The following is a 13,386-nucleotide window of genomic DNA, read 5'->3' on the forward strand; positions in this document are numbered from 1 at the left end:
AAGAACAGACTATCGCAAGTCTGGAGTTGGATCATTGGAAACAGTTTCCTGAACAGTAAGAATTACAAACCTTTTGGAAGCCACCGTCTTCTCATTATCCTCTCTGTCTTTTATTTGCATAACATGCCTGCTGTCGCGGCCCGCGTAAATTTTGCAGTCCACAAACTGCAGGATGCAAAAAAAAAAAAAAAAAAAAGCACATCATAATTTTTCTATAAAGTCGAGCTTGAGTTCAAGTTAATACATCAAGATATTAGTAAAAAATGAGTATACATTAAGATAAGGCCTGCTGCGATATAGTTACTCCAAAAGCATTGAAATGGCAAGGTTAACTCCTTTGTTGTTGACTGCAAACATTTTGTTTTGAGATGAAAAGATGAATATCAGGAAAAAATGTTGAAAATTCCAACTTTTATTTCATGCTTTTTAACATCTGAATACTCTGGAAAGAGCACCTTTTGTCTGAAGCCACCCACTTTTCATAGTGAGCAAACGTATTGGAACTAACATTATGAAATTCGCTGAAAGTGAGTAACATTTAATATTTGGTGGTGAAACCCTTACTTGCAATAACAGCATCAAGCCTGCAAACTAGTGACGCTAACAGACTGTTGCATCCTTCATTTGAAATACTTTTCTATTACAGAAAAATGTGTCCAAACTAATTTGGAGAAGCGTCATCATGAAACAAGACAAAGAACAAAGGCCATCAAAACAAAGCCCTGCTGTTCACTTTAATTGAATAATTACCATTCTAGTACTTTTGCTTACATGAAAAGTGAGTGGCTTCAAACAAAAGGTGCGCTGTCCTGAGTCCTGACCTGACACATCTAAATGCAAATAACATGAAATAAAAGCTAGAATTCTGAACTTTTGTCTCATATTAATTTGACCTGAAACCCAAATGTCTTCAACAAAAAACAGGTATTGCTGTTGCAAAACTACTGGAGGTGATTGCATAAACAATGTAGTATAACTATAAGATTAAGTCCAATGAAGGGTGAATGATTGAGTCACAGTGCAAATACCGATGTAACAGGACAGATTAACCCTCCCGACACTTTAACCCGGGGGGGTTAATGCATCCTAGGACAGATTAACTCCCGAGGGTTAAAGTGTCCTCGGAGAGATTATACCCCTCTATGACAGATTGAATCCCCTTGGTGATGCTGTACTGACGGCCAAAGAATGGGTGGCAAGGCTCTCTATCTGTTCAGCTCCTAAGTCAGAAACAGTATTGCGATGGAAATGTTCTTGCAACTCTTCCACTGGACGGCTGTGTACATCTTCACCGGTGGACTCGCTCACTGATTCATCTTGGCTGCAGCGGAGTTAAAAATAACAAATAAATACAATAAAATAACCGTCAGGAAGCATGTTTGTGAGTTGACTTGCAAAAATGTGAAAGAAAAAAGTACTCTGTAATGTTAATGGGTTAATCCAGTACAATTTTACAATTTCAGTCCATATAATTCAATCCTGTACAATTTTTAATATTACACAATATGCCGGTTTTTAAAGCATCCTGAGGGATAAAAGGTCACGGGCATTCAATATTGGTTTTCAGATTTGCAGAGATTTCACTAGGGCCTCTGACTCTTTTGATATACTATATAGTATTATGGACTGTAGGTGATGAATTCCCTAAATTCCTTTCAACTTAAGAAATGCAGTTCTTAAACTGCTGGGCTATTTGCTCAAACAGTTGTTCACAAAATGATGGGATTGGCCCCATCTTTGTAAACTGAGCCTTTCCGGGATGCTCCAATCATGACACTGTGGATTGTTCCAAACATTTTTTTTTTTTTTACGCATTCCTCAACGTTTCTAGTCTTTTGTTGCATCTGTATCAGATTTTTTGGAACCTGTTTCAGGCATCAAATTCAAAATGAAGATATTTGAAAGGGGGGAAAAAAAGCAACACACACACAAAAAACATTTTTTCCAATATTCCATTATTTATACAACTAAAGATTTTAAAATGTAATCAATTGATGGAGTTTAACCGCCTTAAAATATTGCATAAAGCCTACCGTGAAATTCTACCAGTTAATATACAAACTAGATTTATAAAAAGGGAAAGTGAGTATAAATTAAGAGGAATATACATTTTCTCTAAACCTAAACACAGAACAAAAAAAAAAGAACGATGTATTTCAACTCAAGGTGTCAGTCTATGGAACAATTTGGCTTATAAAACAAAATCTTCTCAATCTATTTGTATTTTTAAAAAATGTATAAAAGCATATTTACTGCAAAAATATATATATATCATAAAAGGACATGCAGTTGAATTATTTTTGGATTGTTTGGTAGTATTGTAACACCAAAAGCGTCTTGACCGCTTGCTGTCATTGATTTTGTGTTGATTCTTTTTTGTGTGTGTTGATTAGGGGCAGACAAAACAAGTTTAACTTCATTCTGTCCCCTTTCATTTCTTTTATTTTAAAGAGTGAAATAAATTGATTTGGTTGATTGATTGATTGATTTGTCAGTTTCAACAGTACATATCTTGTCTTTGTAGTGTAATCAATTTAACATGTGTTGAGATTGGCAAATTATTCTATTGTTATTTACATTAGTGTCTCAATTTCAGTGGAATTGAGGATTATACGGTTGTATTATTAAAAAGTAGAAGCTCTGCACTCAACACATTGTATTTGGTACAATTCCATTTAGAAGAAGGAATTCACATGTACAGCACTTTAAAAAATGTAGTATAAAATGAGCTTTAAACCACTAGAACCTTATAACTACTGTAATCTTGGTCACCATTTTCTCTGAAGAGGAAGATTTACCTCGTAGTTGTCTCAGTTTCCTCCTCTCCCTCCTTCCCTTTGACATCCATCGCCACAAAGCCGTTAGAGCTGACAAGGTCCAGTGACTGCCCAGATAGCTAACGTGGAGGGGGAAAAAAAACACACCGAATGCTTAGTTTTCAATGAAACCAAAGTAATATCATTATGCGACTTTCAGAGAAAACAGAATTGTCAGTCTAAACACTCTGACACACACAAAGAGGAGATTTGGCCTTTTGGGTACACAAGATGTGCTGCCAGGGGCAAGGTACATAGAAGGGGGACCGAACAGTGCCTGCTGCTGCGATGATTCGGAACGCTGCTCCTCAAAATGGGCCTTTTTAAACACAGGTGAAGCACACAGATATTAATATGACAATCTTAAATAAGCACACATACTCAATTGCATAAAAGACAAAAGCTAATGCTTAAAATTCTCAATTTTCAAGTCAAAATACTTGAAGTATTTCTATACAAGGCCGTATTTCAGCTACCCACGTCCATGTGGGTACCGCGGATGTCTCTGGCAGGGGAGTTGTACCCAGACTCATCTTGGCTGCAAGGAGAAATGGCAAAATTGGGAAGAAGGATGTTTCAGAAATAAAGTATGGTTTCACAAAAAAAAAAAATAGAAAGAAAGAAAGAAAGAAAAAGAGCACAACAATTTTTGACTGATTTCTCCTGTTGAAGTAATGACAAATACTACTACTTAATATGACAAATATTACCACAAATACAATCACTCGAGCAAGATTCCATGAACATGTGAAAACAAACCTCTTGATAGCCTCATTCTTCTCATCCTCCCATTCGTTGATGTCCCTCAACAGCTGCCTTTCACAACGAACATAATCGTCAGAGAAACGAAACTCTGATGGAAGCTTCATGACACAAAAAGGGAAAAACAACTTGTAGACTGATAATCAAGTTTCAAATCTATTGCGTAACAAGCTACCAGGGTGACAGTCAAGACACATTGATATATATATATATATATATATATATATATATATATATATATATATATATATATATATATATATATATATATATACACACACACACACACTTTCAAAAAGCATGGATCAAAACTGATTTCAGTTTAGACATATGTTCCATCAAATGAGCACAGACGCAGGCAGGTTGTACAGTACATGCACGCAATGATATTTTTCACATCTTACTTACGGTATTATACTTGGTCTCTTGCAACTAATACTTTGCCACAATCCATAGCCTGTTCTAAGAGGCCCTCAAAAAATTAGACAAAAGCCTTTCTCCTATCACCACTGTAACATAGAAATTAAAATAGCTAACATTTTAAAAATGTGTCCTCTTTGGAATCTTTAGCATCTAAAATCCGACATAATTTGTCACCACAGCACCCGAAAGTGTTAGTGAAATCATGTGATGATGATTTTCACATTCTATTTATGAGTTGTGTGTAGAATTTTTCAGAAATTTATCCATTTTGGATTGGAATAAGGCTGTAACATAAAATGTGGAAAAAGTGAAGTGCTGTGATTACTTTGTAGATGCACTATAACTGTTGCTGTGCGAACACTGCATGATGGTTATCAGACTGGATAATTTCTGAATCAGTCATCTCTTCTAGTAGTTCTACATAATTACCTCTACCTCTACACATGTTTTGTTAGACTCTTCTGCTTGTTTGTCTTTTCCAGCTCCTGATGCGCCAATAGAAGAACTAGATGATGGTGTTTCTGGCGAAATGGGACCAAAACCAAACTGAAACTCATCCAGGCTGCAGGGAAAAGTGGGAAAATGACAGAGATTTAAATGAACACATGACAGGCCCAAGGCATAAGCGAACTAAGCGGCTTCTTAGGGCCCCGTGACCATCAAGGAGCAAGCGAGGGTGAACGAGCAAGAGAGAGAGACATACAGAGACTGCCAAATCAAATGTTTGTTTATGCAGGGGGAAAAAATGACAGTGTAGTTTCCTGTTGATTGTTCAAGATTTTTCTACCTATTTTTAAGTTTAGCTTTTGCGCTTTTCTACATATACATAATTTCTGACAGAATTATTTTTTTTCAATTCAACTATTTTATTTATATAACAATTTTCTTGTTTCAAGTAGTTCTGGTCATTAACATCCACATTCTGTAAATTTAAATACTGTACTGTAAATGTGTTGTTGCATTTTATTCAAATCAAAAATAATACATCAAATTGCGTTTACAATAAATGATTGGTTTATTTTATTACTTCGGCCTAGATGGCATTCAGTGTCCCACTTAGGACTGTATCAGTGTGCTGATCGTGTTACTGAACTAACATTTCAGATTAAAACATGACAGGCTTCTCTTTGGGGCTCTGTGTGGCCAGTAGGGGGGGGGCTCACTGAATTTCCTAAATATTGCACTACTTCAAAGATTTGTCTGCAAACCAGTCGTCTACTTTGATGGCGTTAATTATTGTGGGTTGTAATCTAACAATAAGTTTCACATAGCTTTACAAGGGTATTCATAATGAAAGAGTAGGACATGAAATAAGGTTATATGAGGATGAATGACCAATAATCACTATTATTGGCAGTGATAGGGGGCCCCAAAATCAAATTTTGCTTAGGGTCTGATAGAGGTTTGGGCTGGCATTGACACACGACTCATAATTCATTCTCCTTCATTCTATGAAGTAGTGCGTGTGTGTGAATATTAAAAGTGCAAATACCAATGGCATCTGAGTCCCTGAAAAAAAGATAAAAGTATTAAAATAATGTAATACCATGTGGACATTTTGGGCAAGTTGACATGATCACTGTGACGTCATGTGTGCTGCAACACACTGATGTTCATTTTGGACTTGTTTATTGGTCTATTGTGCTATCAAACGTATGACGTATGGCGTCATCAAGTATTGCCATCATTTATAAGACACTCCTAACAATCTCAAGTTTCATATTCCTTCGGAAAAAAAAGAAAGAAAAAAAGACGTTTGTTGTAGAAGTGACTGGCTAGCACAGCCAACCCGTGTACTGTACATCATAGATCAGTCTGAAAACATGAGAACAAAACTCGCAATATTTTGGATTATACTACTCACTTCGTATAAAGTGCAATATTTATATGCATATTACGCTTATGACGTTAAAATACATTTTCATAGACTCAGATGCTATTGATATTTGCACTTTTAATTTTCATATACACTGCCTAATAAAATGAAGGAAAAGGAAAATTTTGAGTTGTCACTTTGCAGTGGTTGTTTCAGTGAACAAGCTAATATCGTCTAGTATTTTATTTTTTTTTACTGACATTAATGCAACCATAATTGAAAAGTCCAGAGTATCCATGTTACATAAATATTTGTTTAAAACATCACATATTTTTATGTTATTATAAATTTCTTTGTCTGTTTCAGTCATGTTATCCCTAAGATCGCCTCATATAATAACTTTTAATAAAAAAAATATATAAAAAACATCTGTTAATAGTTTTAATGCCCTGCGATTGGCTGGCAACCAGTCCAGGGTGTACCCCCCGCCTACTGCCCAAAGCCAGCTGAGATAGGCTCCAGCACCCCCGCGACCCTTGTGAGGAATGAGCGGTTCAGAAAATGGATGGATGGATGGATAATAGTTTTAATATAAACTGTCTACAACAAGCTTACATCACTGCAGTTTATTAAGTCCCAAAGCATCACAAAAGCTACACAGTATTTAATTTTCTGCATTAATCCATTTGGTTCAACATGTTTTCACGTTTTTGTTACACCAAAACAAGTGTGTCAAGGACTTCGACCATGTGAGACAAAAAACGACATTTATCAGACTCAACTAAAGTGGAAATATTTAACATTTAGTTTGTGGACAAAAAATGATATACAACATTAACTTAAAAATTAATTTGTTTTGTACATCTACGATAGTATTATAAATTAAAAGTGCATTGTGGCGTTTGGCACTTTTTTGTTTGTGACTGCCACCTCTGGCCTAAAGCGTAACTGAAACTTCTGCGTCAAGCTCATGCATGGTGCGTGCATAAAGCGTAATTTATGCCTCCACGTTTGCTCTCGCGTTGATGACCGGCGTAGATCACACGATCTACGCGAGCCATGAATTTTACGTGCCGCGTAGCTCGTGGCTGGCTGGGTGCACACATCGCCAATCTTTGCACGCCGTAGATGGCGGGGCGTAGCTTGCTCGTGATTGGTCCGTTCGATGGCGTACTCGGCTTTTTTTCTTTTCTTTTTTTCCTCTCTCCCCGCCCCCGCCCAGATAGTTTCCGTGAATGCAACTGTTTGGCGACGCAAATCGACTTCCTGCTCGGAGACCATGGCTGTGCATGTGGATATGTGCCTGGGACGAGAGGCGAAAAACAACAACTTAAAAAAACAACAACCCTGTTCTCTAAGCGCGTGGCTGTTGTGTTTTGGCGAGTTTAAGGCCAACACCGGTGCAAATTGACAATAATTAATTTCCACGGTGATAAATTTACTCTCCCCCCGGCTTTGTTACGTGATTCTGAATTAATTTGAACTTCCTGAATTTGTCATAAAATGCAGAGGGCTCTCCACACTGTGGCGTCCCAGCCGTAGCGACAAAGGGACTTGGTGTGAAACTCCAGCAGACACGGATGTATATTGCGCACAAGTTGGAAGGCAAACGCATGAGCGGAGCTCCGCCGTGACGTGTCCGCGTGAGCCTCAAGCAGAAGTATACTGAGGCCTTAAGAGTACATGCACTCGGAAAAAAACTTTTTTTTTTTTTTCCCTCCTCCCCCTTCAGTTTTCTTGGAGTCTGACCTGGAGTTTGGGCTGTGCTTGAAGCTGGCCTCTTGTTTTGTTTTGTTTTGTTTTGTTTTTCCAGTTTCCATCCCAATTGTGTCGTAGACGCTCACTAACACAACACTTCACCGCTAGCCTACATGCCAAAATTAATTTTTAAACAATAGGTATATAGTCGATATAGTCTGGAATCAGTCCTTCAGTTTCACAAAGATGATCATATGAACCACTTTCTATAAAGAGTATCGAAACAGCTACCTACCTCTTTTCTACGTCAGCCTCATCTTCCTCTTTGACATCTCTATCTAGCAGCCTGTCAGAGCCAGAAGAGTACAAAGCCTCACCTATAAACTTCAATGTGAAGAAGAAAAAAAATGATTTGAATATATTGTTTTAAGTCAACTGAGATTGTATGCTGCCATAACCCACGTACAAAGTCCAATCAGAGTGAACATAGAGTAAACAAACTACCTCTTGCTCCAAGTAAGTACTCTGGTCTACAGATTGGTATTTATCCTGCAGAGCTGCATCACTGCTGCCTGAGTCCTACGGTGAACAAACAGATTTGCACGCACACAAAAACACACAGTGGTGGACTTCTACAAAAACATTTAGCCCAACAACTGAAGCAATTAAAATAGTGTATGAAATGAGGTACTATGACATGGTTACCAGTTTTTCGGAGATAGCACTGTCTTCATCGTCATTGCTTGTAGGTGAAAAATAACTTTCATCCTGTTCTTTGCCTAAAACACTCAAGAATCCACTGTGAAAGGAACCCTGACAAAGCAAAAATGATGGCTCATGTTTTGGAGTGGATTTTATTGAATTCAATCGTAGAGTCAAAAATTTGACAGTGATGACATACTGTACTCATCATCTGCAAATCCCACATAGTTGCTAATATATTTCAGTACCTTTACGTTAACAGCGACTCACCTCTGATCTTTTGATAGGTTCTTCTTTCTCTTGGTCCTCTTGAGCTTCTAGGAAACGAACGGCAGGAGTGAACCGAATGTGTTCACGTTTACCAGAAGAATCATGACCTGATTTATCTGGGCTGTGGGAGTGTTGGACGAGAAACACAAATCAATTTACTGCAAATTGTTTTAGCAAACAAAGATGCAAGATTGATTGGATCAAATAAATAAATAAATAATAAAATAAATAAATAAATACATAAATAAATAAATAAATGAAGAGGGGCCAATCTGGTGGCAGGTGGGGGCAGTACACAAGCCACTTGATCCAGCAATCAGTGCTAACCTTAATATTTTGGGCTACGATATTTTGTATTTGTGGGGTCGCATAGCTCAGTGGTACAGTGGTTGACTTCCACTTCGTGAGGTTGTGCCACTGTGCTCAAGGAAGTGTCCTTGCGTACAGTGGCGCTCCTGACATTAGGTGGATTAGGCAGATGCTAGGGGCGCTCGTGAGCAAAAAGGACGACAGGGAGAGAAGTTTATTTTATTTTATTTTTTAATCCACAAAACCTGTTCCGATGAGCGCTGCTCATTCACGGATTTACATATAGTATGGAAGCCCTGCGCTCATCACATCACCATGCCCACACATAATCCAGTATTCTCTATAGATCTGTGCTTTGCGAGGGAAGCACGCATACATCATTCAAGTTGCCAGCTGTAAAAGTGATGCTACCTAGCCTGATACTAGCCGACTCACACGCGTGTACAACCACAGCTCTTTGGTTAAGAAAATGAAATGAAAACGCTACTTTGCTGTCCTGGCTCAAAGCTTCAAGATCACGGTCAGACTCTCAGGTGTATTCACAGGCTAATACAGCACGGATGTAATAAATCAACTGGGCTGCTCATGCTGTAACGAAAAGTGAAGCCGGCGGTGGCTATCTTGCGTCGCCACACACAGTAAATTGACTTTTCCGCAGCATACTTTCCATGTTATTTTCTTCCTCTACCGCGAAAATACCACTAGGTGACGTCCAGTTGTATCAATAAGGATAAAATAAGTGTGGGAGATGCTCTAAATGCAGATTTCATCGGTAAGAATGTGAATATAAATTTTCTCTTATAAGGTACTGAGTGCTACTCAGATTGGTCTGCATCATTAGAACCATCAACAATGAAATGAAAGCAAAGCACGCAAGAAGAAACAAATCTTTAGAAATGTAAACCTAACTTCTGCAAGTCCCAATTCACGATACTGAAATAATACTCTGAATGGGTGATGCAAACAATTAAGTTTGTTATATGTTAGGCTGTCATTATCCCATACAGGGATTTATTGTAGTACAATTACTGCATTATTAATTTTGCACTGCAACTGCAGTTTTAGAATTCCAGAGACGTGAAGATACCGTATGCCCTGTGTGATGTTGTAAAAGCAGTGCGAAGGCAAGAGATGAACAGATGTCGATAAGATATAATCGTGTGGATGGATTCTCTTTACAAATAGATAAATGGATGCCATGTAGGCCCTGTTTGCCAAGCTTTAAATGAAGTGAATGGAAAAATAAATCTCTGTCAGTGCAAACACTTTACTTAGCAGAGGAAAAGAAACTACAGCATTCCCTCAGCCGCAACAAGGAAAATATAATGGTAGATGGATTATCATCAAGTCAAGTCTCGCGAGATTTCGTAGTTCTTTGGAGGTGCTCTTGGTGGGACGCCTGGAATTGTTAGGATTACTTTAAAAACATCTCTCTCTAATCATCGGGCGGGATCGGACATTTTGTGTTCCTAACTGGTGTTGTATTGTGCGAGCTTTTAACGTCTTACCCCGGGTTTTCACCGGATGCGGTTGCGGTGCGGTGCTGTCCGGCGACGCAAGCAATTAGATTCCATTCATTCGAATGGTGCAGTTTACACCGCTTGCGGGTGCGTTGCGTGTCGACTGCGTCTCAGCTGCGGCGTGCCGCAGGCCTTCCGCAAGGATAGACCTATTTTCTATTTTTGCCGGACGCCGCAGCGGTAGGCCTCCGGCAAATGGCAAGCTAGCACAAAACACATCGAGCGGGACAGGAAGACCGACGCAGTTTCAAAATAAATTTCCGGTTACCTTTCAGAATAAAACACTCGCCAGCTCCTATTTCGCAAGCTTTTCAGCAAAACGTGACGTGGGCGTCGCCGGGCCATGTGCTCATTCACGGTTTAGACACCAGCGAACATGGACGAGGAGAGGTTTATATTGGAGGTGGAAAACCACAAAATAATATATGACACGGCACATCCTTTTTATAAGGACAACCAAAAAAAGGATGCTGCATGGAATCTCATAGCAGAAGAAGAAGAAAAGGTTAAATCAAAAGAAGTCCACCTCTCTTTCTGCTTCTCTGTTGAGCACAGACTTTCTGTATGTTTGTCGTTGTGAAATGCCACATGATCGCGCGCGAGCGGTCCCGCGAGACACGTTGGGAAGTGGGCGGCGACGGAGCTGCCGGACCGCAGCTGTGCGGAGCCGGTGTGGATTGACAAAAAAATTGACCCGTCCGGAGCACGCAGTCAAGACGCACCGCACCGCAACCGCACCGCAACCGCATCCGGTGAAAACCCGGGGTTATGGTGCAGATGGATAGAACGGATTTCAACGATGACGTGCGCCATGTTGCTCGATTGCTCATTGCCCCGGGGGTAACGGCCAACTCTCATGCAACGATATGGATTGTGCATGCGCAGAGGTCTTGGCTCTATTGCGAAATCGCTTTGTGCTTGAAAACAGATCCGACACAAAAGCAAGTGGCCCCGTACTCTTCCTTTACTCCGCGACACAATGGGGTTCCCATGACTACAGGGAATGCGTAAACAGTGTTTTCACTTCTTGTTTCTCCTTTTTAATACCTCTTAAATACCTCTGCACATACGGCAGCCTGAAAAGCATATCAATGTGCTTATTGAGGCTGAAAGCACTTTTTTTTCCATCCATCTTTTTTTATATTATGTAAAATGGCCAGATGTGAGGTAAATTTACATGGTTTCTTTCCGTGAGGTTGAAAATAGTCTGTTTGCTTGTCAATGTCGACGATGTCTTAAGTTATAATAATAATAATAGTATTATTATTTTATTTATTTCATATTGCACATCAACTTTTGTTTTGAAGGCAAGTTGATAAAAATTAAGATGCCTGACAAAATTTCTGCACGTTTTAGTTTCATTACTCTTTTTAAATCGTTTTTCATATTAGTATTTTTTAAGTAAAGTAACTTAAAGTAGTTACTTTCATTATTGAATAACTAGTAAAGTCATTAGTTATTTTTTTCAGAGAAGTAACTATAACCATAACTCTTTACTTTTCAAAAGTAACTTGAACAACACTGCATATGGTTTATGTTGTCCACTTAAAACAATAATGACATTGCCAACAACATGTAAAGGAAAAACAAACCCCTTTGCAGCTTCAGTCTCATCATCCTCGCCTTCTTTTTCATCCGTCTCCAGCTGACTGTCACAGGAAACAGAATTGTCGAAGATCGGAAAATCGGCAGAGAGCTTAAAGATTAGAAGAAATAATAATAACAAAACAAGCAATTCAATTCAACTCAATTAGATGTGAATATGGGATAAGTCCAAATAATTGGAATTAGTCAGGTCGAAAGAGATCTGGTTGCAAAGTGAGGCCCATCATCCAGATTTACTTCTATGCCAGGTTCATGTTGAATGGCTGGGGCTTGATCTAAGTCTGTGTTTCCCAATCCCGCCAAGGCACCCATTTTGCATTAGAGAAATCTAGCAAGTCAATTTGTAATTTGGGGCACAAATTACATGATAAAAACCAATAAAACCATGTAAAATAATGTTTATGTCATTAATTTAATCAATATAAACACTGTCAAAAGCAGAGCAGTGTGTGGGATATGCTAAAAACCTGATAGCCTACATCCAATGTGAACAAATTGTGAAGGTTTTGAGAAGCATATTACACCCAACCTCCCTTAACGGACAGTAATCTCTGAAATAAAAATCTGGTTTAGTCTAAATTTCCTGCAATTAAACAGTAACAAAACTGAATTCTTACTCATCGGCACCCAAACCACTCCTCACCATCAAGAAATTGCTTGCATGTGTGCGTATGAGTGAGTACACAAGGTTTTAGAAATCTTTTCTTTTTTTTTCTGCGTACGTGAAGTCTGGGTTTTGCTCATAAGTACTTTTATAAGTAGATTCTCACGTACAGCTTTATAAATGATGCCCGAGGTATACTTAATTATTTTTAGGCAAGCCATAATTAGATGAATTATGATTGATTGGTGTATAGGAAGAGATAAAATCACGGATCTACCTAATTTTAAAGGGATAGTCGACAGGGATAGTTGACTAATTGATCCATTTGCATCAGTAAAAAGTTTGTCCAGAATTAATGCGCAGCATCATTTTTTTCTTGAACAATAATACCTTAAAAACACATTTTTCCACTTGCTGTCGGCTGAAGATGACATCGCCTGTGCTGAGGAAATCGGTAATGACCAATCACGTCTCACCTGATTTCTGGGTTTGGTCAGCAAACTGAGCCATGATTGGTCGTTACCCGTTTCCTCAGTAGGGATGTCACAATAAGGGCAATATCATAATATCGTGATATTAAAACTACCACAATATCGTCGTCGTCATGTTCACTATATTTAAAAGGAACACATCTGTTAAAAAAAAAAAAAAAAAGTCAGGTTGATTTCCATTTGTGCAGTTCTAGCACCCTCTAGTGGCTAGTTTATTAATGCAATTTAATTTTCAGTAGGGATGTTTTGGCCTCCTATGTTAAAATCTATGCTAATTGTCAGATGAAAGGGAACCTAATTTGCTTGTGAAGCGATCAATGTGTGCTTGTATTAGCAAGTGCCTCACTATTGTTATTAGCGATTGTAGGTG

The 13,386-nt window shown here is 38.6% G+C and overlaps 1 protein-coding gene across 10 annotated transcripts in view; it reads right to left on the reverse strand.

The window, feature by feature from the left end:
* Positions 1-13,386, reverse strand: part of LOC144033840 (uncharacterized) — a 30,636-nt gene that overhangs the window by 13,730 nt on the left and 3,520 nt on the right. For 7 of the 10 annotated variants that reach the window (XM_077542188.1, XM_077542186.1, XM_077542185.1 and 4 more), the window contains 12 exons: positions 11,909-12,012; positions 8,488-8,608; positions 8,221-8,328; positions 8,020-8,094; positions 7,811-7,899; positions 4,431-4,563; positions 3,576-3,679; positions 3,297-3,354; positions 3,016-3,135; positions 2,799-2,896; positions 1,180-1,321; positions 71-165 (listed from right to left, as the gene is read on the reverse strand). In XM_077542188.1, coding sequence (XP_077398314.1) covers positions 71-165; positions 1,180-1,321; positions 2,799-2,896; positions 3,016-3,135; positions 3,297-3,354; positions 3,576-3,679; positions 4,431-4,563; positions 7,811-7,899; positions 8,020-8,094; positions 8,221-8,328; positions 8,488-8,608; positions 11,909-12,012 — 1,247 coding nt within the window. The remainder of the gene's footprint in view (positions 1-70; positions 166-1,179; positions 1,322-2,798; positions 2,897-3,015; positions 3,136-3,296; positions 3,355-3,575; positions 3,680-4,430; positions 4,564-7,810; positions 7,900-8,019; positions 8,095-8,220; positions 8,329-8,487; positions 8,609-11,908; positions 12,013-13,386) is intronic. The other 3 variants (XM_077542193.1, XM_077542187.1, XM_077542192.1) reach the window with 3 other exon arrangements.

This window comes from Festucalex cinctus, chromosome 13, assembly GCF_051991245.1.
Source record: "Festucalex cinctus isolate MCC-2025b chromosome 13, RoL_Fcin_1.0, whole genome shotgun sequence".
Lineage (NCBI taxonomy): Eukaryota > Metazoa > Chordata > Actinopteri > Syngnathiformes > Syngnathidae > Festucalex > Festucalex cinctus.